The sequence below is a fragment of the Megalobrama amblycephala genome, linkage group LG19 (assembly GCF_018812025.1).
Source record: "Megalobrama amblycephala isolate DHTTF-2021 linkage group LG19, ASM1881202v1, whole genome shotgun sequence".
NCBI lineage: Eukaryota > Metazoa > Chordata > Actinopteri > Cypriniformes > Xenocyprididae > Megalobrama > Megalobrama amblycephala.
Window position 1 is genome coordinate 25,758,426 of NC_063062.1, and position 23,079 is coordinate 25,781,504.

Genomic DNA, 23,079 nt, shown 5'->3' on the forward strand with positions numbered 1-23,079 from the left:
TCAAATGAACTATGCATTTAAAATGAACATGGGCACATCACTTTTGCTTTTACTTACTAGCCATCAACATAAAAAATCCAGTAATGCTTCATTTTCCGCATAATATTTCAATCAAGTCACAAACAGCTTCCTAAATCTCAGCATTCTTCTTCATGAAGTATGTATAATATCATAAGAATGTTCTCTCTTCAATCAGGCTCACTGATTTATTGATCAACATGTCTTTGTTTTCAGCAAACTTGTAGCCGAAGAGAGTCATGGTGGGGCCGCATGCTTTCTGCACCAGCTGAACCAGTTTGAAGGGAATGCTGAACCTCCATTTCTCCACCTGTTCAGAGGAATTTCTCTGGGTGGAATAAACTCCTCTGACTTTCTTAGATGCCTGAGTGTTTTTTAGGATCCACTCTTCCACCGTTGCAGTGAAGGGAATGCCTATAAAGCCGTACATCTCTGCAGCTTTGGCGATGGGGAATCGTGCGATGTCCTCATAGCGCACTAGCATGTACCGTCCGCGAAGCCATGGTGGCTGCTCGAGTCCGATCTCAGCAGACATGCGGATGTTGTCGCAGTTTTCTTTGAGTTTTCTCACTTCATCCTCGTCCACTGGAAGGTCTTCGTCCATGGCCCACCTCTTCCAGATCTTGTACTCTCTGGAGAAGGCAACCATTCGTGAGGCGAGAACGGCGCGAGGGTCCCTGACCAGCTGGATGAACTTCATGTCGAGTCTGGGATCTTCGGCCAGCGACCGTAGCGTCTCTAGCTGCTGGACACGGACGGACTTAATCACGTGATGTTTCTTCTGCATGCAGGACTGAGAGGCCAGCGTCAGGTTGAGTGGACCGCAGCGCCGCTCAAGGCAATGGAATTTCTCAAACGCTTTTCTATCAAACGGCGAGCAGATGGATTCTTCACACAGCGACTGGCTAGAATAACGGCGGAAGAGCGCAGCGGTCACATGATCCTTCGGCGGGGGTTTGATAAAGATCTCCAGCAAGGAAAAGTCACAGAGGAACAGCTGATGCAGAACGTCTCGATACACCGGTCCAGCGACTGTGGCGTTCGTCCCGTCCATCTCGACTGATAACATGCGCCCCACGTGCCACAGTGGCTCGAACAGGTAAAACATATTTGATCCCTGCTGGTTAAAAAATTCACCAACGAAAGAAGAGCCTGAGCGAGTCGTAGCCAGCAGAAGGATGTGTTTCCGTCCTCCAGATGCAGATGCAGGCGAGACACTCTGCTGGATGGACCTTGGCAAGTTTACCAGCTTTTCAGACACCCTGAAGAAGACATCAGAAACTGTGAATGGTACGATAGTTGCTATTGGTGCTAAACGGTCAGTTCACCCAAATATAATCATTCTGTCATCATTTACAGCATGTATGACTTTCTTTCTTTTGCAAAACACAAATGAGGGTTTTTAGTCTATATAATAAAACCAATGTAGTTCCCAGCAGCCTTCAAAATATCTTCTTTTGTGTTCCACAGAAGAAAGAAAGTCAGACAACAGGTTTGGAACCACATGACAGTGAGTAAATTATGAGACATGATGGACATAATGATCATTTTTGGGGTAAATATCCCTTTAATATCTCATCTTTTCTCAAAGAAGCAATTTCTCCAGCAATAGAAACTTTTGATTTTAAAGTGTTGAAGAGAAGAGTTGGGAGAAGTACCTACTTTGAAATAATGTTGTTTTCCTTTTCAATGATGACCAGAACCACAATAAAGATGACAGAAATGCTATATTTAATGCGCATTCTTGTGTGTGATTGTGTTCAGCAGGTGTTTCACTCTCAGATTAAATAAAACACATGACTTATGACACCACGCTCACCTTGAGTTATTCCCATGCTGATATGAGTGTTTTTTATAACATGAGCTTAAACATTAATTCATCTAAACCTGTTGAGACACAGTCTTGTTGTAGTTGTGGGCAGTCCAGGTCTGGTAGCTTGTGTTTTGCTTACACATGTTGTCAGAAGTTACTGTAGGTAATTAATTTAAACAAGGAAGCACAAAAAATGAACATACAGAACACAAGAGTGAATACAAAGAGTTCATTTTTAGTCGAAACATCACAGCAGCTCCAGACACTCAAACCCAGTGTTATCACATGAGAAGGAATAAAGCAGTCTCTCTCTCTGTCTCTGTCTCTCTCTCTCTCTCTCTCTCTCTCTCTCTCTCTCTAATGCTGGAAATCTTTTCTAATATAAGCGCGGGTCGTAAAGCGCTTGCCCAGTCATACACCTTCATTCCAGTGATATTCTTTGAGCTGTTTTGTATTGTGTCCCGTCTCTTGTTCTGCAGTTTTTTTTTTTCCTGATTTCCAAATCTCCCTCTTGCTCGTTCTCTCTTCTTTATATATATATATATATATATATTTATATAGTTATTTATATAGTTGTAAAGTTAAACAATATTTTCAGAGTAAGTTTTATCCAAAATAACAAACTTTAAGATTGAAGTTCTGTTTAGCATTTGTTAATGCCTTGAAACTAATTAAACTAGATTTCGCATTGATTCAAGGCACTTCAAGCTAATATTATACAAAAAGACAAACATGTACACAAGCCATAAGCCATTTATGATAGGTTGTAAAAACAGCGACTGACATTTAAAATAAACCTCTTCAACTAAAGTTAAAAATCTCTTTTGTCGGAGTATGTGGGTGGCTCTTAAAAGAGCCTTTGGGTGTGTGGGAGTCTCGGGGACTCTACTTGGAGCTGGTGTACTTGGTGACGGCCTTGGTGCCCTCAGACACGGCGTGTTTGGCCAGCTCACCGGGCAGCAGCAGACGCACGGCGGTCTGGATCTCTCTCGACGTGATGGTGGAGCGCTTGTTGTAGTGAGCGAGACGAGACGCCTCACCGGCGATGCGCTCGAAGATGTCGTTGACGAAAGAGTTCATGATGCCCATCGCCTTGGAGGAGATGCCGGTGTCAGGATGAACCTGCTTCAGCACTTTGTACACGTAGATGGCGTAGCTCTCCTTCCTGGACTTTCTGCGCTTCTTTCCTCCCTTACCGGCGGTCTTCGTGACGGCCTTCTTGGAGCCCTTCTTAGGCGCGGACTTGGCTGGTTCAGGCATGATGCTGAATGATCGCAGAACTGACGAATCAATGTGACTCACGAGCGACACAGAGGCTTTTATTCTCTACCATATGCTAATTTACACAGAGAGACGGGATCACCTGATTGCCTGTTTTCATAGGCCACACCCATAAACTCGTGTTTCATTGGACAACTCAAAGCATCACGCGCTGAATGAGAGCCAATCACAGGCTGTTAAATGATAGCCCCGCCCACCGCCAACAGTTTGAGCGACACCCCTCCCCCCAGTTTCCTTTGTTTCATTTCCCGCTCTTTATTTTCGTTTAATCGGATTGTGAAAAGACAAATATTCTGCAGGATTGTGTTTGAAACTCCATATAGATTGAGAGAATCTGAGGGAAGAACGATTAAAAACAAAAAGTCTCTTAAACAAAAGCCCATTTGCTGGTCATATTTAGATTTGTCTTTATTTTGTAAACCACTTTAATTAAAAGCAAAGTCTACAGGAATAAATCATGTCATGTGACACAAATTAGACAATTACCAGCAGTTTCACAGATGAGGATTAAAGCTAGTCTGAGACTAAAATACATGTTTACGCTTTAACTGAAGAAACTTGTGCTGTTGTCTTGTCTGTCATTGTTTTATCTCAACAGAAATGTTTCTAAGGCACATTTATATAAGATAATTAAATCCCAATTTAATATCTTAGTATAAACCCTGTCTGAAACTTTAACTCCGAGAAATGTTTCTGAAAACAAAAATATCCTAGTTATAAAGCTTCATCTTAAAAGAAAAATAAACTCAGTTCTAAATGCAATTACTCATAACATTAAAGTAACTATTAAAAAGCCTCTATTTTCTTTTAGATGACTAGCATATTTTCATATTTTACTCAGAAGCGTTTCATTATGTGTAAATAACACATTAATCAATATTATCTGATCAGCTCTTTGTGTGTCAGAGTGTGTGGCTCTTAAAAGAGCCGTTGGGGTGATGCGCTGATGCGGGTTAAGCGCGCTCTCCGCGGATGCGGCGGGCCAGCTGGATGTCTTTGGGCATGATGGTGACTCTCTTGGCGTGGATGGCGCACAGGTTGGTGTCCTCGAACAGACCCACCAAATAAGCCTCGCTGGCCTCCTGCAGGGCCATGACAGCGGAGCTCTGGAAGCGCAGATCCGTCTTGAAGTCCTGAGCGATTTCTCGCACCAGCCGCTGGAAAGGCAGTTTGCGGATCAGCAACTCGGTGGACTTCTGATAACGGCGGATCTCTCGGAGAGCCACGGTCCCGGGCCTGTAGCGATGGGGCTTCTTGACGCCGCCGGTGGCTGGCGCGCTCTTCCGCGCTGCTTTAGTAGCGAGCTGCTTCCTCGGGGCTTTACCACCGGTGGATTTACGAGCGGTCTGCTTGGTTCTTGCCATTGCTCAACTCTCCTTCTCTCTGTCCTGCTTGTGCTGGAAATGCGGCTTGATGTTTCACTCCTGCTTTTAAAGCATCGCGCGGCCACGAGCTCATAGTGTCGCGAGGGGGTGCAGAGGCCTGTGATTGGCCAGTGTGTGACGTGTGCTTATGACCGCTAGCCAATGACTGCGCGTTTCCTCTTTTCAAACACGCGGAGGGTTTCCCGCTCAAGACGTTTTGTTCAGACAGTGTCACACACCCACAGACTTACACTCACTGCTGTGAAAAGAAATGGATGGTTATTTGTAAAAAAACAAACAAACAAACAAAAAACTTTATATTAAGGCAAGGTGTATTTTTTTTTTTCATTTAAAAGAAGACAGAAGCTTCAATAATTTATAATAATTTAAAGAAATATTTAACAATTGTGTAAATGATGAATCAAACAAAACGGATTAAAACAGTGGTTTAAGTTTATTTTTTTTTATAAAAATAAATAAATTTAGTAACAGGAATGAACACTTTGTAATAGGAATGAACACTGGGTAACAGGACTGAGTGTCCATATGTGTGAGAAAGACGGTTGCGGGTGCGTTTCACTCGTTCTCTTGCAGCATGCCATGGGTGTGTGTTTCTGGCACCTGCAAAGTATAGGTTCTCTCCATCTTCTACAAAAGATAAGAAAGAAAATGACAAAAAAGATGAAGTCACGTCGTGGTGGACTGGCTCCCCGCAAGTATGTCATTCACACTGTAAAAATAATCCTAATAATCTACAATATAACTCATTTCAACTCATAAAACTCATGAAACAGGTGAATAGTATTATATCAACTAATATTCACACTATTAAATCAACAAACAGAGGACTCTACTCACTCCTCTTACTCTTAACTCACTCCTGTTATTTTTCACATAAGTAACAGGACTGAAAGTAACGGGATTGAGTTAAGCAAAAATGATCAAAAACATGACATATGGCCACATGGCGTACATGCTAATAGCATGAGGACACTGAGCAAATACTAGTGACTTACCTAAGAAATCATTTAGGTAACAGGACAGTATGTTGAGATTGACCTTCTCAGTAATAATTACAATTTCATCAAATATACAGAAATTAAAATGAGAGGACTTTTGGTCTTCTCATGGCCTGCATAAGATCCAGATGATGTAACTTCCTGTTGAAAATGTGTCTTGTGGAATGTTCCAAGTTTTTCAGAGAGGGAAATGTGTGAGGGTAACAGGACTGAAAACCTGGGGACACGACTAAAATGTGTATTTTATATAACATTATGAATTTGTAATGACATTTCTTTTTGTTTAGCATAGATGGCATATGGAGTAACAACAATGCAAAGATAAGATTTCTGAAAGAATTTAATATTTCATAATAAAGTTTAGGTTTAGATAGCAGGGACATGTAACAAATGCTATTCTTTAGTATTCTCGGTAGTTTTTAATGTTTTAAATTATATACTTTAAATTTGCAGTTAGAGTAACGTTCAGGACACTTAAAACATATTTAAGAGTTAATTTTCATGCATATTTATACATAAAATGTCCTGGAAACAGAAATGGCTCGTTTATACATGCACATCTTGTAGCAGTTATTGAATTTGATTTTTTATTTCACTCACTGCGTTTGTGATTTGCAAATATTAACAAAGGAAAGCGCTCTCTATCAGATAATATGAGTGGCTCTTAAAAGAGCCTTTGGGTTTAATGAGACTGGAGCTGGTTTATTTGGATTTGGCGGGCTTCTCGGTCTTCTTGGGCAGCAGCACGGCCTGGATGTTGGGCAGCACGCCGCCCTGAGCGATGGTCACTCCGCCCAGAAGTTTGTTCAGCTCCTCGTCATTGCGCACCGCCAGCTGCAGGTGACGGGGAATGATGCGGGTCTTCTTGTTGTCCCGAGCGGCGTTTCCAGCCAACTCCAGGATCTCAGCGGTCAGATACTCGAGCACAGCCGCCAGATAAACAGGAGCACCGGCACCGACGCGCTCTGCGTAGTTGCCTTTGCGGAGAAGCCTGTGAACACGACCGACGGGGAACTGCAGTCCTGCCCTGGAGGAGCGAGTCTTGGCTTTCGCTCTCGCTTTGCCGCCGGTTTTGCCTCTGCCGCTCATTCTGGAGTTCAGTTACTGTAACTTTATCAATGAAAGAGAATAAAAACACAATCCTGCACACACTGTCTTTATAGGAGAGTGCCAGTCGCTCATTGGCTTAGAGTCTGTTCAGATTTCATCCAATCACTGAACTTCCCTCTAAAGCCCAACCCCTTGACTTTTAAAGACGAAACTAGTGAAATATTTCTGATAGAAAATTAATATAAAAGCATAACAGATTTTAAGATAATTAGATTCCTAAATATTCATTGAACAATGTGTTTTTTTCTGTGTGCAGTTAAAATGAACTAAAATTGTGAAAATTTAAACAAGTTTTTCAAATAATTCACATCAATATTAATATGCTACTGGGGTTTGACACACACTAACATGAAATATGGATATTATACGCTGTTCCTGCCAAAAGTGCTTCACTTTCACACTATATTTTGTGCTCATTGACCTTCTGAAACTGTACAGAATTATGTTCATATTGTAATACTGGAGTTTTATCACTTCATATTGTTGTATGTGGAGTTGTTTGTACTAATTGTTTATATGTATAATAATGGTTCACTGAGATTGAGTGATAAAATGAAAAATACATATAAGTATTTTATATTGTTAAAATTTCAGTGTTCATAAATCTCATCTTCACTATTTCCTTTCCACATTTACAAGAAATGATTAAATACAGGAGTTTTGCTCTTTACTCAGAGTTAGTGGGTGGCTCTTAAAAGAGCCGTTGCGGAACAAACTAGATTTTTACTTCTTTTTGGGAGCTGCCTTTTTAGGCTTGGCGGCTTTAGGCTTTGCCGCCTTGGCCTTTTTGGGGCTCTTGGCTGCTTTCTTAGCGGCTGCTGGCTTCTTCGCCTTCTTGGGGCTCTTCGTGGCCTTCTTAGCGGCGGTGGCGGCGGATTTCTTGGCCTTCTTGGGCGATTTCTTAGCGGCGGGCTTCTTTGCCGCGGCGCTCTTGGGCTTCTTGGCCGCAGCGGGTTTCTTGGCCGCGGGCTTCTTTGCTTTAGGAGCCGCTTTCTTGGCCGGCTTCTTCTTGGTCTCGGCTTGCTGCTTGTTGAGCTTGAATGAGCCCGAGGCGCCGGTCCCTTTGACCTGCACCAGGGTGCCTTTAGTCACCAGGCTCTTGATGGCGATCTTGACGCGGGAGTTGTTCTTCTCCACGTCGTAGCCGCTGGCAGCGAGAGCTTTCTTCAGGGCGGCGAGGGACACGCCGCTCCTCTCCTTGGACGCGCTCACAGTTTTGACGATGAGCTCACCGACGCCTGGACCTGCTTTCTTGGCTTTCGCAGCGGACTTCTTCTTGGGCGCTTTGGCCGGGGCGGCAGCAGCCGGGGCTGGGGCGGTTTCTGCCATCTCTCTCTGATCGGATCGAGTCTCTCAAACGCTGTCTGCTTTCAGCAATGAATAGCGCTCGCGCGGCGCTGCGCTCTTAAACAACACATGAGAACCTCGTAGACTCAACCTGCCCGCTCCGCGTCTGTGCGCGTCCACGAGCCGCTCGCGCGTGTGTTTTCTTCTCTCACATTTGGGGCGAAACTGGAGCAGTAAAATAGTTTGTCACAGTCGAAACAAAGCGAGCAGCAAGCAGAGGTTCTGAGCTTTCATTAGAGACTAAAATACGGCGAGAGGAAATGTTTGTTTTGCCTCCGTCAGATCAAATCCGAGGCGAGCATCAGTCACGGGGAAAAGCCGCGTGTGGGCGAGAGGAGGCTTTCATACAGCTGCTGTTTTGGTTTTCATCACCCTCATCTTCACCAGCACTTACTTACTTTTCTTTCTTTCTTTCTTGAGAGAAACACGAGTCTTATTCAAGTGACCCTCTGTTTTGTCTGACGGTCATCATGGTAACTCTCAAACTCTCACTCAGAATTTAGAAAATGCAACAAACTGTTCAATGTAATCTCATTATAATTAATTAATTAAGTAATTAAAATAAAACTTAAATAACGCCTATTGTAAATACATGACTATGTTGTGAATTAGCATTTATTGTGGTTAAAAGGAAATTATGCTGTCTCTTGCTTTAAATGATGAATGAACTAATTTTCATGAGTGATAACATCTAACACAATAATTTTCATCATTTCTGTTCACATCGTTCCATATGTGAGACGAATGGAGAAACATGAGGCAAAATATCCTTTATTACAATTAACATTTTTATGTAGTGATATGATGTACAGTGATTAAATAAGGAAGGCGGTCTGACAAACGCATCGCTTCGCTTCATTAACCCGCCGGAGCCGTGTGGAGTACGGTTACGATGGATAGAGACACTTTCTTCAGCTCATACTCACTGTTTCCCGTTCATTCTCATTATAAAGCTTGGATCCGTCAGGATATTTATTAATATCTCTGTTTGTGTTCATCAGAAAGAAGAAAGTCATATACACCTAGGATGGCTTGAGGGTTAGTAAAGCTTGGGCTAATTTTCATCTTAATGTGAACTAATCCTAGAGAGAAATTGATTAAACTTATATCTCTCAATTTCTTAAACAACAACTCTCTTTCCTCGGTAAACGAGCTGCACTGATGAAAAATATCCTGTGATGAAGTAAACACCACAGAAAAAAACAAATGTAATTTCTACATGAAAAATGTAGTTAACAATATAAAATAAGAGTAAAACCTACTCAACTTTTCCATAATGGACCTTTTTTTTTTGCTGTTTTCCAGCCTTATTTACACTGTTTTATCATTGCTTTGTTGTTAGACTTTTGAGAATGAGTGTCATTTTGAGTAGAAAACAAAGTAATTAAGTAAAAATTAGCGATGGGAGTTATGGGATGGTTGATACCTGTAACGATGGGAGACTCAAACAGGGGATCCAAATGCAGCGGTTTATTAAAAGTGAGCGTGGTCGTACAAGCAGGGTCAAACAGGAACAAACAGGAGCAATAAAGAACAGGCAGAGTCGTAGTCAGGGTACAGGCAAAGGATCGAGGCAGGCAGCAATGGGTCGTGAAACAGGAATCAGGCAGAAACAGGAATCAGGCAGAAACAGTAACAAACAGGCAGACAAGATAATAACGCTTAGAAATGTAACACAAGGTAAACAAGACTTCGCGATTCAGTGAAGTGTGAGTGAGTCCTTTATAGTCCCGGTAGTGTGCTGAGCTGTATGTGGCAACAGGTGATTGGTGTAGAGTGAACATGTGACTGGCAGGGAGGATTGTGGGAAATGTAGTCCGGGAACTGACAGGAACTGATGGTGATCGTGACAATACCGGAGCTCCGATGCTTCAACACAGTTTATCGTATCACACACTGTACTGATGCTTGTATCGAAATGACAATACTGCGTGATTGATGACGTTTGAAGCTTCGAACGTCATGCAGTATCGGAAAGTCAGAACCGCTGATTTGAAAAAAAATTGGCGCTTCACCGGATACATAAAAAGAAAATGCATTTAATCATGTTTTATTGCTGGGGTCTCAGAGACCCCGAACAGAACATAAGGGTTAAACAGCTCATCCCAAATATGTTTTTTCAACTACTCACGTCAATTATATCACATCATTGTATATTTTATATTATTGATCAATATGTGAATCTGTTGACCAGGCTACACATGACAAGAGTTGTGGTCACATTATTTGTCACAAACTAATTTAGATGAGATTAGTGGAAAAGGCAAGTTTATTTGGACAGACCTTTACCTCTCAGTTTTGACCGAGGGAGCGAGTCTACTCAACCTGTACACTTTAGACAGATCCATAGACCACAAATCAAGCTTTATTTACCCACACATAACTCCAGAGCAGGGGTACTCAACAGGCGGCCCGCATCCGGCCCCGTCAGCATTCAATTTGTGGCCCGCATCATGCTACATATAAATGTATTTTATTATAATTTGCGTTCAAAAATTGTGTGAATATTACACGTACAAATACGGTAGGCGTACAGTGTGCGTGACGCTGTAATCATCAGCACAAAACGCCATAACGTTAGCGCACAGCACAGTTTTTCTAACCGCAAATAACAACATAGACTGAAGGCACTTTGCATGCGCACATTGAATTCGGTTGTTAAGTCTGACGTCACGCGGCAGCGCTTCCGGGTCCTAATGCTCTATCTCATACCACAAGAAAACAACAAACGGTGCTAATATACACACACGATGTGGTGTAATACTACAAAAAAAATTATAATCATAACCTTTATCTCCACACCAAAATTCCAGATGGCCAGACAATGATTCATCTTTTATAAATCGTTAAAATATTAATGTTTGTGACGCTGTGAACACGGAGACTGTTGTGTAGACTGTAAGTATTTAAAACGTTTAACTTTTTAAAATGATTAATGTTTAATATGAATAAATAACACTCATAAACGGCCGTCGATGGCATTCTCAAGTGAAATGAGTCAAGGCTTGGAAACGGCGTTCCTTACGTCATGACTTAACAAGCGGATAGTTTTTGCACTAATTTAGTTTGTCCACAAGGTGTCAGCACTGAAACGGGCTGTTGTTTCAGTCTGAAAAGAAATGGAGAAGACAGAACAAGAGTAACAACAAACACAATGGCTGCGTCCGAAATCGCATACTTCCCTACTATATAGTATGCGAAAAACAGTATGCGAAGCGAGTAGTATGTCCGAATTCATAGTATTCGAAAAACAGTAGGCGAGAAGTACCCGGATGACCTACTGCTTCCGCCCGAATTCTGTAGTAGGCATTCGATGGACGCTGCGCTATCCCGTGATGCCACAGGAGAGGATTCTTCATATTCGAAAATGGCGGAAAGCGGCGATATACACCTCATTCAAGTCCTTAAGTACCTCAGGGAAAAACGGTGTTTATTGTGGTTAAATTGCACTTGTTTAACATTATGTAAGTAAACGGCTGACTTATTGAAAGTTTAAACATGTAATGAGAAGATTAAGAGTTGGCTGTAAAAAGATGTTTAATCATTATTACTGACAGCACATCAAGCTAACGAACAGGTCGAGATAACGTTACATCCGCTTGTTAACACTGTTTTATTTAACGGAGACGTTCTTGTTAAGCAGTTTAATGAAATTAGAAAACTTAACGGACAACATTCAGGTGGCAGTAGTTTATAGGGCTCACAGTTTGTAGTTTTTTTTAGAATATGTATTATTATCATTGTATTTATTTGTATATATTGTATATAATATTTAGGCCATGTTGTGTATTTCTCTCGCCCTCTGTCTATCTACACATTATTTATTTATATATAATGTATTCAAGTTTGTGATTCATGTCTTTTGTTTCTCATGTATTTTTATATGCATTCATTTTTAACAATAAATTACTTAATTTCGTTGCTTCAAATCAGCCTCTGTTGTGATATTTACAGATGTATTTTTATTCTGAGGTAAAATTTCCTAGCTAAATAGGAGATTATACTTTGACATATTTAAATTTTCGCGCTGTTGTGAGGACGCATGACAAGTGACAACATTAACATGGCGGATGTAGTACGTCCGAATTCCATTCATACTACCCATATTCATACTATATAGAACGTACTGTTTTAACGGTCGGGAAGTACGTTCAAATTCAAATGTAGTACCTACTCATGTAGTATGCGATTTCGGACGCAGCCAATAGAGTGCCTCAGGGATGACGCATTTTTGTTTGCAAAACCCGGAAGCGAGTTAGCATTTTAGGACTTCCGGTTCCAACGCTGTAAAGTCAATGGGTTTTTTGAATGGGTTTTTGCTAAATCGCCTGAAATAAGGTCTGTGGTTAACAAAGCCTCTAAATACTTTCACGTTTTGATCTATGACATAAAACACACCAGTTATAACCCACTTGTGATTTTTTAAACCTTTACTGTGTCTTAAAATCGGTGGTTGCTAACAAATTGCTAAAAGGGACTACTTCCTTTGGCGTGGACTTTAGACGTCATCATTAAAAACGGGACATTTGGACAGCATTTCTCATGAAAAAGTGGAAAAGTATTCATAACAGCACAGATCATAATCAGCGAGCATGTTTTTAAATAAAGTTGTTTTCTAAATAAAGTTTGAGGAAGCTTGGTGGTGACGATGTTGATCCGCGACCATTCATATTATAAAAGTGTATATATATATATATATATATATATATATATATATATATATATATATATATATATATCTCATGTTGCCATTCTGTACACTGAGTTTTAGTAGCCTATATATTGATCCTTGTGTGTGTGTGTATATTCATTGCACCTATCTGTTCTGTTCAATGTTATTTTCATATGGAAGTCCATGGTTATAATTATTCATAAGTATAGTGTCATAAGTACATCTCTGACGTTAACAAACCAAACAGTTTGAAAATTGGTAGAAAATTGAGCAAGTTATGGTTATTTAAGTACATGCACCATTAAAACACAATGTTACGAGTGAGCGAGCTGACTGTGACAAGATGGCCGCCAGCTGCGGACGTCGACCTCCATTGGCCAGCAGCGCGGACGAGACATCTAGCCTTTATTATGTATATCTATGTTTGGAACAGCCAAGGGGGTATTATTGGTATTGCTACCATTGAGCTTAATTTTATGTCATTAATTCCTTGCTTCTTGGCATCCAGAACTACTGTAATTTACATTATCATGTTCCAAACATTTTTTAATACATCTTTAACTGGATGGGTTTCTGAACACCAGTATGCCATCTTTAACTTTTGCTCTAAAGGCAACTCTGCCATTTCCACCTGCATCGCTGAAACCGGCGAGATGTTCTAAATGCCCCACTTGCTATTCTTAGTGCTTGAGATTGAATATTTTCTTTCTTTAATATTGATACTGATGCTGAACCATATACCATGCTGCCATAATCAATCACATTGCACAATACACTCTTTTCAATGCATGTCGGGTTGCACCCTTTTTTTAATTCCCTTTTTACATCTATCTATTACTTTCTTTATATGTGATACAAAGGTTAGTTTTGAGTCCATCTATACTCCAAGGAACCTAATTTCTGTTACCTGCTCTAACATTTGATCATAAATCTTTAGTTTAATGTTTGGTGATTTCTTCTTTTTTGAGAAACATTTCACTTTAGTTTTTTCTACCGACAATCTAAAACTCCACATATTTATCAATTTTTCCACTTCGTTAACTGCTTTCTGCATACTTCTTTCCACATATACTACATTTCTTCCCCTTTTCCACAAGGCACCATCATCTGCACATACAGATTTACCAAATCCTTGTCCAATCATTGAAAATATTGTCATTTATCATTATATTAAATAAAACTGGGCTGCACACACTTCCTCGTGGGGTCCCATTATCTGTTGAGTAAGTCCTAGAAAAGCTTGTTCCGACTCTTACTTGAATGGTCATATTCATCAGAAAATCCATAATCCAATTATACATTTTTCCTTTTATACCCATCTTGTCTAATTTAACAAAGTCCCTCTTTCCAAAGCGTATCGTAAGCCTTCTCCACGTCAAACAACACACTAACACCTCCTTATTCGCTATTGCCTTTCTAATTTCAGATTCTAGACATATTATTGAATGTTCGATTTTCTTTTCTATTACATAATTTGACCGGCTAATAAGGCATAAGTTTGATGTTAAAAAAAAAGGCCTATAATATTAATTTGATGCTTTTGAATGATCCTGTCCTGGCTTTCCAAATGGAATTATCACTCCATATTTCCAAGAGGAAGGGAGTTTTAACCCTCTAGGCGCAATATGATATCAATGAGGAAAAAAATTATTTGTGTTGTTTTTCCTGCTTAAAATTGGACACTTTAACAAAATCAATAAACATTTTCAAAATTGTATTAATTTATTTATTTTTTATAAGTGTACCACAATGGAAAAAATTAAACATTTGGTATTTTCATGTAGAAAAAAGAAATATATTTATTGAAAACATTAATTTCTTTAACTAGACACTTAAACAAACAAATTAATTTAGTTTTTAATGTATTAAAAGTTTCATATTTAATAAAAAGTAAAATTTTATATCCAGCTGTTGCCCTCAGGCAACATTGTACCATAGAGGAACACAAATATTACCAAACCATCATATCTTTATGTTACTATATTAAGTTATCGTATCCATATTCATCCTCATCTCCATCTTCTCACTCATCCTCACTCTCTCCCTGATGGATTGTCACTATGATTTCATCTTCCTCATCACAGTATGACACTCATCCTCACCCTCATAAACTGGCTTTGCTACGTGTGTTTTATACCTCTTTAAAGTGCTATTGAAAATGCGCAGATCATAATATATGCAGATATAGTATGTGAATTACTATTCTCATAAGTGCATTACAAAATCATGTGAAAATGCCAACATATTTAGATAATTCTCACTCTTTTCCTTACAAATATGATACATTTGTATCGAAACCTATTATGCCTGTATGGCCTTATGCGATTCCATTATGGTACAATGTTGCCTTGAGGAAACACAGTTTTTTGTTATTTTCTCTAAAACATTTGATGATATATAATGTAAAGTTCTTAAAAATACTTCTTTACTTGCCAGTGAAGGTGATTCATATTTTTGAAGGGTGATAAAATGGTTACAAACAAGTGAAAAAAGCACTTATCAATGGAGAAAATATGGAGTCATGTGACATGTGCACATGTGCTGAAACAGGACACAAAATGTACCCCTGCTGGTCATGTTTTGGTCTTTTTTGCACTTTTATTGATTAGTATTTGAGTTATTCTGTCCTGAGATACGTTTGATCAATCAATTGGTGCCTTATTTTATTAAAAACAAACTAAAATAGACCATGTTGTCTGGAGGGAACAACACCTACCATAGAGGGTTAAGAATGGGATTAAATCACGTGCTCTGGATATATTTGAGGGAAGGGGCGTGTTGTGCCATGTGACATGACGCTGGTTTCTGTCAGGTCCTGTAAGCAAGTGTAAAAGTCCTCCTTGTAACGCTGAATTATCATTTATTCGTCATCATCGTCTGATAGAGTTCAGTGATCATGTCTGGAAGAGGCAAAGGCGGGAAAGGGCTCGGGAAAGGAGGCGCGAAGCGTCACCGTAAAGTTCTGCGCGATAACATCCAGGGAATCACCAAACCCGCCATTCGTCGTCTGGCTCGCCGCGGCGGCGTCAAGCGCATCTCCGGGCTGATCTACGAGGAGACCCGCGGTGTGTTGAAGGTGTTTCTGGAGAACGTTATCCGCGATGCCGTCACCTACACCGAGCACGCCAAGAGAAAGACCGTCACCGCCATGGATGTTGTGTACGCGCTGAAGCGACAGGGACGAACCTTGTACGGCTTCGGAGGATAAACACCTGAAACCAGGAGAAACTACACAAACCCAACGGCTCTTTTAAGAGCCACACACTCTGACACACAAAGAGCTGATCAGATCATACTGATTCACGTGTTATTCAGACACGAACAATAAAACACTTCTGAGTGAACATGAAAATATGAATGTCATCTGAAATAAATTAGTGTCTTTTTTAATAGTTACTTTAATGTTATGGGTCTGATCGCATTTAGAACTGAGTCTATTTCTCTTTTAAGATTAAACTTTATAACCAGAATGTTTTTTTTTTGTATCAAACACATTTCTCTGAGATTAAGGTCTAGTTTCACAGACAAGGTTTAGACTAAGATTTTAAATTAGGACTTTTAATTAGCTTATTTAAATGCCTTAAAAAAAACATTACTGTTGAGACAAAACAATGACACTGACATATTTTAAGACAGAACAGCACAAGTTTCCTTCAGTTAAAGCTTAAACATGTATTTTAGTCTCAGACTAGCTTTAATCCTCGTCTGTGAAACTGCGTTAATTGTCTAATTTGTGTCACATGACATGATTTATTCCTGTACTTTGAATTAAAGTGGTTTACAAAATAAATACAAAATCTAAATATGACCAGTGAATGGGCTTTTAAGATACTTTTTGTTTTTAATCATTCTTCCCTCCAAAATCCTCTCAATCTATATGGAGTTTCAAACACAATCCTGCAGAATATTTGTCTTTTCACAATCCGATTAAAACGAAAATAAAGAGCGGGAAATTAAACGAAGGAAACTGGGGGGAGGGGTGTCGCTCAAACTGGTGGTGGTGGGCGGGGGCTATAATTTAACAGCCTTTGATTGGCTCTCAGTCAGCGCGTGATGCTTTGAGTTGTCCAATGAAACACGAGTTTATGGGTGTGGCCTATGAAAACAGGCAATCAGGTGATCCCGTCTCTCTGTGTAAATTAGCATATGGTAGAGAATAAAAGCCTCTGTGTCGCTCGTGAGTCACATTGATTCGTCAGTTCTGCGATCATTCAGCATCATGCCTGAACCAGCCAAGTCCGCGCCTAAGAAGGGCTCCAAGAAGGCCGTCACGAAGACCGCCGGTAAGGGAGGAAAGAAGCGCAGAAAGTCCAGGAAGGAGAGCTACGCCATCTACGTGTACAAAGTGCTGAAGCAGGTTCATCCTGACACCGGCATCTCCTCCAAGGCGATGGGCATCATGAACTCTTTCGTCAACGACATCTTCGAGCGCATCGCCGGTGAGGCGTCTCGTCTCGCTCACTACAACAAGCGCTCCACCATCACGTCGAGAGAGATCCAGACCGCCGTGCGTCTGCTGCTGCCCGGTGAGCTGGCCAAACACGCCGTGTCTGAGGGCACCAAGGCCGTCACCAAGTACACCAGCTCCAAGTAGAGTCCCCGAGACTCCCACACACCCAAAGGCTCTTTTAAGAGCCACCCATATACTCACACAAAAGAGATTCTGATGATTGAAGTTGCTTATGTGGTAGTAGTTGCAGCTGCTTTGTTTGTATCTCAATCTGTTAAAGGATTACTCCACTTTTAAATAAACTCTTGCTGATAATTTACTCACCCCTATGTCATCCAAGATGTCCATGTCTTTCTTTCTTCAGTTGAAAAGAAATTAAGGTTTTTGATGTAAACATCCTAGGATTTTTCTCCATATCATTCATTTCAATGGGCACCAAACGGTTGAAGGTCCAAATGGCAGCTTTAAACGACACCAGACGATGAATAAGGGTCTTATCTAGCTTAACGATTGGTCATTAAACTTTTTTTTTTTTTTTTAAGTTTTATAAGCACAAATGCTGGCCTTGCTCTCTTCTCCGATGCGCATTCGTGACGTCACGTAATACGCAATTACGTTGAAAAGGTCATGGTTGACGTAGGCAGAAGTATCGAGTCAGACCCTGCGTTCCAATGTCCATACTATCCATCCTAAATAGTATGTGAGATTAAAATAAGTGTGTCCCAAAGCATAGTATGTTGAAAAGAGTATGCCAAAAGTCCCCGGATGGTCTACTATTTCCAGTAGATTTTCGAAGTGTGGATCCGTGCACACTATAAAGGCTAATATTGCCCACAACCCATTGCGCATTGGACGAGGATTCAGTTCAGAACTACAAACACGAGTAAAAAGTGTTAAAAAACTACAAAACATGGCGGATACGCGCGATCGACGCTGAGAGGTTTGAGTGACTAATAATCAGTTTAACCTGATAGAAAATATATATTTAATGTTATCTGTGTTATTTTTCATCTGCAAATACCAATGTGGACTTTTATAAAGATCCGAATGGCCATTAACTTTTAAATGGATCATTATGCATTAATATGAGGAGAGTTCTCCACATGAAAGACCCGCGACTGCATATCAACGTGCTGCATGTCTCTCCGATACGGTAGGAAATTAACTAAATGAAATGTGGAGGATGTAAGATGATTGACAGGCCAGTTTACGGTGACAGGATGCGACAGAGAGAAAAGACGCGATTGTATGACGTGTTAGTATGTCCCAAAGCTTGTTTACTCTTTTGCTACGCACTCAAAAGTAAGTACTTTTTGTTCACAGAAAGAGTACATACTTTTAGGGCGTAGTATAAGTAGGCGAATTGGAACGCAGCAAGAGTTTACATTACAAATGTGCGGAAGGAGGATTGTATACACATATTCAAATGTCTTTGTGTCAGTTTATTGTTTAACCCTTTGAGCGGTACGTTCCCACATATGGGATGTTTATTTCTGTGCCCCTGGGCGTACGGTTCCACATATGGGATTTAGAATGTTCAGCGACGTCACATAACTGCTAGATTCAAACTGTGCTTTCGCGCTCTGGCTGCGAGACGGACGCGCGCTCTCTTGTCATCACAGCTATGCAGTGTTTTCAGCCACATAATGTTTCTTTTAAGGTTTCAGACATTTAAATACGCATAAGCACCATTAAACAATACATTTGGAGTTTATAAAATACACACTGATGTCAGACGTCAGTGGAAGCATCAATAAACAGTGAATTCAAATATAATTCGCCGACATTTATTCATATCAGACACACATAATGGGTCTAAGTAACTATAAAGTTTACTCTCTTAATCTTCCAGTTCACCAGCCACTTACTTGCATATATTACAGGAGAAACTGATGTATTCACCTGCTGTAAATCAGACTGACAGAACTCTGTGAACTGCAGCGCAAACTAAGATGGCGGCGCCCATCTCGCATTATAGATCAAGATAAAGATCATTTATAAAGGTTTTTAAACGACAAAACACACTCACTAGGGATGGGCGATACCACTTTTTTTTCATGCGATACGATACCGATACTTTTTGTTACAATTTTAACGATACCGATACCGATATCGATACTGCTTATAATTTTAATTGTGTATGTGTTTTTTCAAAATAATGTTAATTTTAAGGCTTTTTTTTTTTTTTAATTTAAAGGCTAATTTAAAGGCAAATTACATACACATTCTGGCCATTAATAACTCATTTATTAGAAAAGCAAATTTAACAACAAATAAATAAAAATGTTTAAACAGCCTTCTTATAAAAATAATGATTAAATAACATAAATCTTAATAAAACAAAAATACCAACAACATAAACTGCATATTTTTACTTATTTCTTATTTTTAAACTGGCAGTTTTTTTTTCCTTTTCTTCAAAATTCTATTGTACTATCTCCATATTTTACAAAAAATACTGATTAAATAACATAACAAATCTTAATAAACTAAAATACCAACAAAATAAACTGCATACTTTTACTTCTTTCTTAATTTTAAACAGACCATGTTTTCTTCTTCTTTAACTTTCTACATTTTTGTAGCATGTAGCAACTTTCTACATTTTGTAGCTGATGTATATATATTTGCATGTTTTTTGTTTTTCATTTAACTGCTAGCAGTTTAATTTTTTTAATATATATAACATTTAATATATATAAAATACACACACACAGTATATATAAACACATACTGGTAATCCTACCATTAAGGGGACATTCCATACATGTAATGATTTTTATACTGTACAAACATATTCCTCTAAACCTATGTCACTGAAAACACTGTAACATTTAAAAAAAAAAAAAAAAACATATTAGCATATCATATCTAAAAAACATATCTAGATTACTAGATTACTGTAATGCATTATTAGCTGGTTGTCCTGCTTCCTCAATAAACAAGCTACAATTAGTACAAAACGCAGCTGCTAGAGTTCTTACCAGGTCAAGAAAATATGATCATATAACACCAATCTTATCATCTCTACACTGGTTACCTATTAAGTTCCGTATCGATTATAAAGTATTGCTAATGACCTATAAGGCTCTAAATGGTTTAGCTCCCGTGTACTTAACCGATCTTCTATCGCCCTACAATCCTTCACGCTCTCTAAGGTCACAAAACTCTGGACTTCTGGTTGTACCTAGGATATCTAAGTCCACTAAAGGAGGGAGAGCGTTTTCACATTTGGCTCCTAAACTCTGGAATAGCCTTCCTGATAATGTTAGGAGCTCAGACTCGCTCACCCAGTTTAAATCTAGATTAAAGACGCATCTCTTTAGCCAAGCATTCACATAATGCATCTCATATCAGATCAATTGCATGTGACTATCTTTGCTTAATGTTATGAACAGCAGCTACGCTAATTATTCTCCTTTTGCTTTTCTGTTTTACCTCGGGACACCCGCCCTGAGGTGACTAGAGAGTACATCAGCTTCAGTTTGGATCCAGCCTCTTAAGAAGACCTCAGATGACCAACACCTGTGAAGAGACGGCGCCAACTCCTGCGAGGACTTCAGAAGACGCAATCATCTGGATCAACATTCACATTGCACAATCTCTATATCCTAATTTATTGTTAATGTAATTCATTTTCCAGGAGCTTTTTGCTTCTACCTTCAGTTAAACTGCTAACAGTGATTGTAATTAATTACCTAATGTATATTATTTGCTAACTACATTCTTTAAATTGTAATGTTGACATCCATTTTCTGTAAAGCTGCTTTGAAATGATATGTATCGTGAAAAGCGCTATACAAATAAATTTGAATTGAATTGAATTGAATTGAATTATTGATTATGATTGTGGTAACGTTTTGTCCCCCATAACGTAAGGAATACCAGGACACCCCACACAAATAGCCTACGCACTTTATATTTGTTCTTATTCGTCTAATGGTTACGACAGAGACAGTGAGTTATAATAAGTTAACTAATGACTGTGTTCTTTGTACCTGGATAGGGTTTGCCTCCCTGAAAACTCTCCTGTAACGTCTTTTGTCGGACAGAGGGAGGCTGGGCAGCTGAAAATTGGGCAACTTGTTTTTGTTAAGCCTCTTATACGTTTCAGGATGTGTTGTTTGCAAATGTTTAAAAAGGTTGCTTGTATTGTTGCAGTGTGTGACTCTCTTATCACAAATATTGCATCGTGCAATACTTTTTTCGGCTGTTGAGAAGTAGCACCACACCACGCTACGTTTTCTGCTCTCTGCCATCATGCCATTTTTCGTGAGACCGTGCGTGCCGTGTTTAGGGATGGGCGGATCGATCCTAAAGTATCGATACTTTCGATACTGGCTTTGTATCAAAAAGATCGATTCTCAAATAGAAGTATCGATCCTATCTTTTTTTTTTTTTTTTTTTTTTGTGATTATGGTATATTTAATAATAGTAATACGCCATATACTATTGCAATATTTACTTAAATAGGAACGGCAATGGGAACTACATCTTCTTCCGCTGTATCTCGAGACAATATTCGCTCACGTTCACTCTGTCAAAGACAAGCAAGCACGCACAGCGCATGATTTTAAAGGGAGTCGAGTGCGTGGCTGCAGTCATGACTGAAAGAAAAAGAAGTTTAATCTGGAGTCGGTCATTACACTCCAGTTAAGAATGATGAAGCTTCGTGTGACGTTTGTCAAAAAACAATACGCCACACTTTTTTCAAAAGCAAGAGATTTTGATCAGTCAAAGAAAAACAGGCTGAAGGGGAGAATGTCAACATTCACTTTGTTTCATCTCAAAAGCATATAAAGGGAGGAAATGTAGAAACATTATGTGACAATTATTGAGAAAAGGTTTGTGAGACACATTTACATTTTTGTTATATTTGTTATAATTTGTTGTTAGCCTACAGTGATATATTTGTTCATTTGATTAATAATGTTCAGTATTTTTTAATAAATAAAAAAAGAATAATGTCCATTGCAGTTTAATATTAATAATGATGGCTATCAAAAAACAATATAAAAATATTTCATTGGAGTATCGGTATCGGTATCGATATCGACGATACTTGCCTTGAAAGTACTTGGTATCGGATCGGAAAGAAAAAAATGGTATCGCCCATCCCTAGCCGTGTTGTGACTGTGGCACACTGCACTGTGCGCAGCCACAGACCGATCGGTGTGTAACGTCATACCACCGCGTCCGCGAGAGCTTTTCTTTTTATCATACATACACCGTCGCGATCGACTTGCACACACGGCTAAAAACATTTAGTTATGCAGAAATTATTATTATAATTAAGTATCGATACTTTGCAGAAAATATCGATACCAAAATAGTAGGTTCTGAGTATCGATATATCGATACTGCAGCATCGATGTGCACATCCCTAACACTCACTCACACATATTTGAGAATCGGAATATCATATAGTTGAAGACATGTAAGCAAGTTTGCGAATATTTTAAATAAAAAAGGAAAAACAAAATAATAGTGATCCATCTCTCATACAGTGTTATTGTGGCTACGTTCAGCGCTCGTGACACGCACGCGTAGCCATGGAAACAATAAGGGCAAACGTTCTAAAATAAGGGTCGCCTTTAAAAAAAACTCACTCTGGCGGTCAGTTAGAATATTTTAAACTCACGCTTGAAAGGTGTGCGTATCCTGGGTGTTTTAATATTAGAAAGCCTAAAAGAAAATTTTTGTCAGGACAGAAATTTGTGACTTTTCAGAGATTTCCTATACACAATCCTGAGCGAATGAAACTGTGGTTGCTACGCCCATAGACATATGTCTATGGCTACACCTACGTCAACCGTGACCTTTTCAACGTAATTGCGTATTACGTGACGTCACGAACGCGCATCGGAGAAAAGAGCAAAGCCAGCATTTGTGCTTATAAAACTTAAACTTTTTAATTTTTTTTAAAAAAAATGACCAATCGTTTTGCTAGATAAGACCCTTATTCTTCGTCTGGTATCGTCTGGTGTCGTTTAAAGCTCTTTGAA

At 39.4% G+C, this 23,079-nt stretch overlaps 7 protein-coding genes across 7 annotated transcripts; 2 read left to right on the forward strand and 5 right to left on the reverse strand.

The window, feature by feature from the left end:
• On the reverse strand, positions 1-2,343 carry LOC125253768 (carbohydrate sulfotransferase 3-like). The gene is made up of 2 exons (XM_048167876.1): positions 1,681-2,343; positions 1-1,280 (listed from the first exon to the last, which is right to left on the reverse strand). The coding sequence occupies exons 1-2, from the start codon at positions 1,758-1,760 to the stop codon at positions 170-172; spliced, it is 1,191 nt and encodes a 396-aa protein (XP_048023833.1). The 5' UTR covers positions 1,761-2,343; the 3' UTR covers positions 1-169.
• A 327-nt stretch (positions 2,344-2,670) lies between these two features.
• LOC125253780 (histone H2B-like) lies at positions 2,671-3,141 on the reverse strand. Its single transcript, XM_048167888.1, has one exon. It carries the CDS (start codon positions 3,089-3,091, stop codon positions 2,717-2,719), a length of 375 nt encoding a protein of 124 aa, XP_048023845.1. The 5' UTR covers positions 3,092-3,141; the 3' UTR covers positions 2,671-2,716.
• Positions 3,142-3,498: 357 nt separating this feature from the next.
• On the reverse strand, positions 3,499-4,533 carry LOC125253775 (histone H3). Its single transcript, XM_048167882.1, has one exon. It carries the CDS (start codon positions 4,474-4,476, stop codon positions 4,066-4,068), a length of 411 nt encoding a protein of 136 aa, XP_048023839.1. The 5' UTR covers positions 4,477-4,533; the 3' UTR covers positions 3,499-4,065.
• Positions 4,534-5,817: 1,284 nt separating this feature from the next.
• On the reverse strand, positions 5,818-6,631 carry LOC125253779 (histone H2A-like). The gene has a single exon (XM_048167885.1). It carries the CDS (start codon positions 6,582-6,584, stop codon positions 6,198-6,200), a length of 387 nt encoding a protein of 128 aa, XP_048023842.1. The 5' UTR covers positions 6,585-6,631; the 3' UTR covers positions 5,818-6,197.
• A 695-nt stretch (positions 6,632-7,326) lies between these two features.
• On the reverse strand, positions 7,327-8,330 carry LOC125253770 (histone H1-like). Its single transcript, XM_048167878.1, has one exon. The coding sequence runs from the start codon at positions 7,932-7,934 to the stop codon at positions 7,329-7,331; it is 606 nt and encodes a 201-aa protein (XP_048023835.1). The 5' UTR covers positions 7,935-8,330; the 3' UTR covers positions 7,327-7,328.
• Positions 8,331-15,474: 7,144 nt separating this feature from the next.
• LOC125253786 (histone H4) lies at positions 15,475-15,989 on the forward strand. The gene has a single exon (XM_048167895.1). The coding sequence runs from the start codon at positions 15,521-15,523 to the stop codon at positions 15,830-15,832; it is 312 nt and encodes a 103-aa protein (XP_048023852.1). The 5' UTR covers positions 15,475-15,520; the 3' UTR covers positions 15,833-15,989.
• An 809-nt stretch (positions 15,990-16,798) lies between these two features.
• Positions 16,799-17,408, forward strand: LOC125253782 (histone H2B-like). The gene has a single exon (XM_048167890.1). The coding sequence runs from the start codon at positions 16,844-16,846 to the stop codon at positions 17,216-17,218; it is 375 nt and encodes a 124-aa protein (XP_048023847.1). The 5' UTR covers positions 16,799-16,843; the 3' UTR covers positions 17,219-17,408.
• The last annotated feature ends 5,671 nt before the right edge of the window (positions 17,409-23,079 follow it).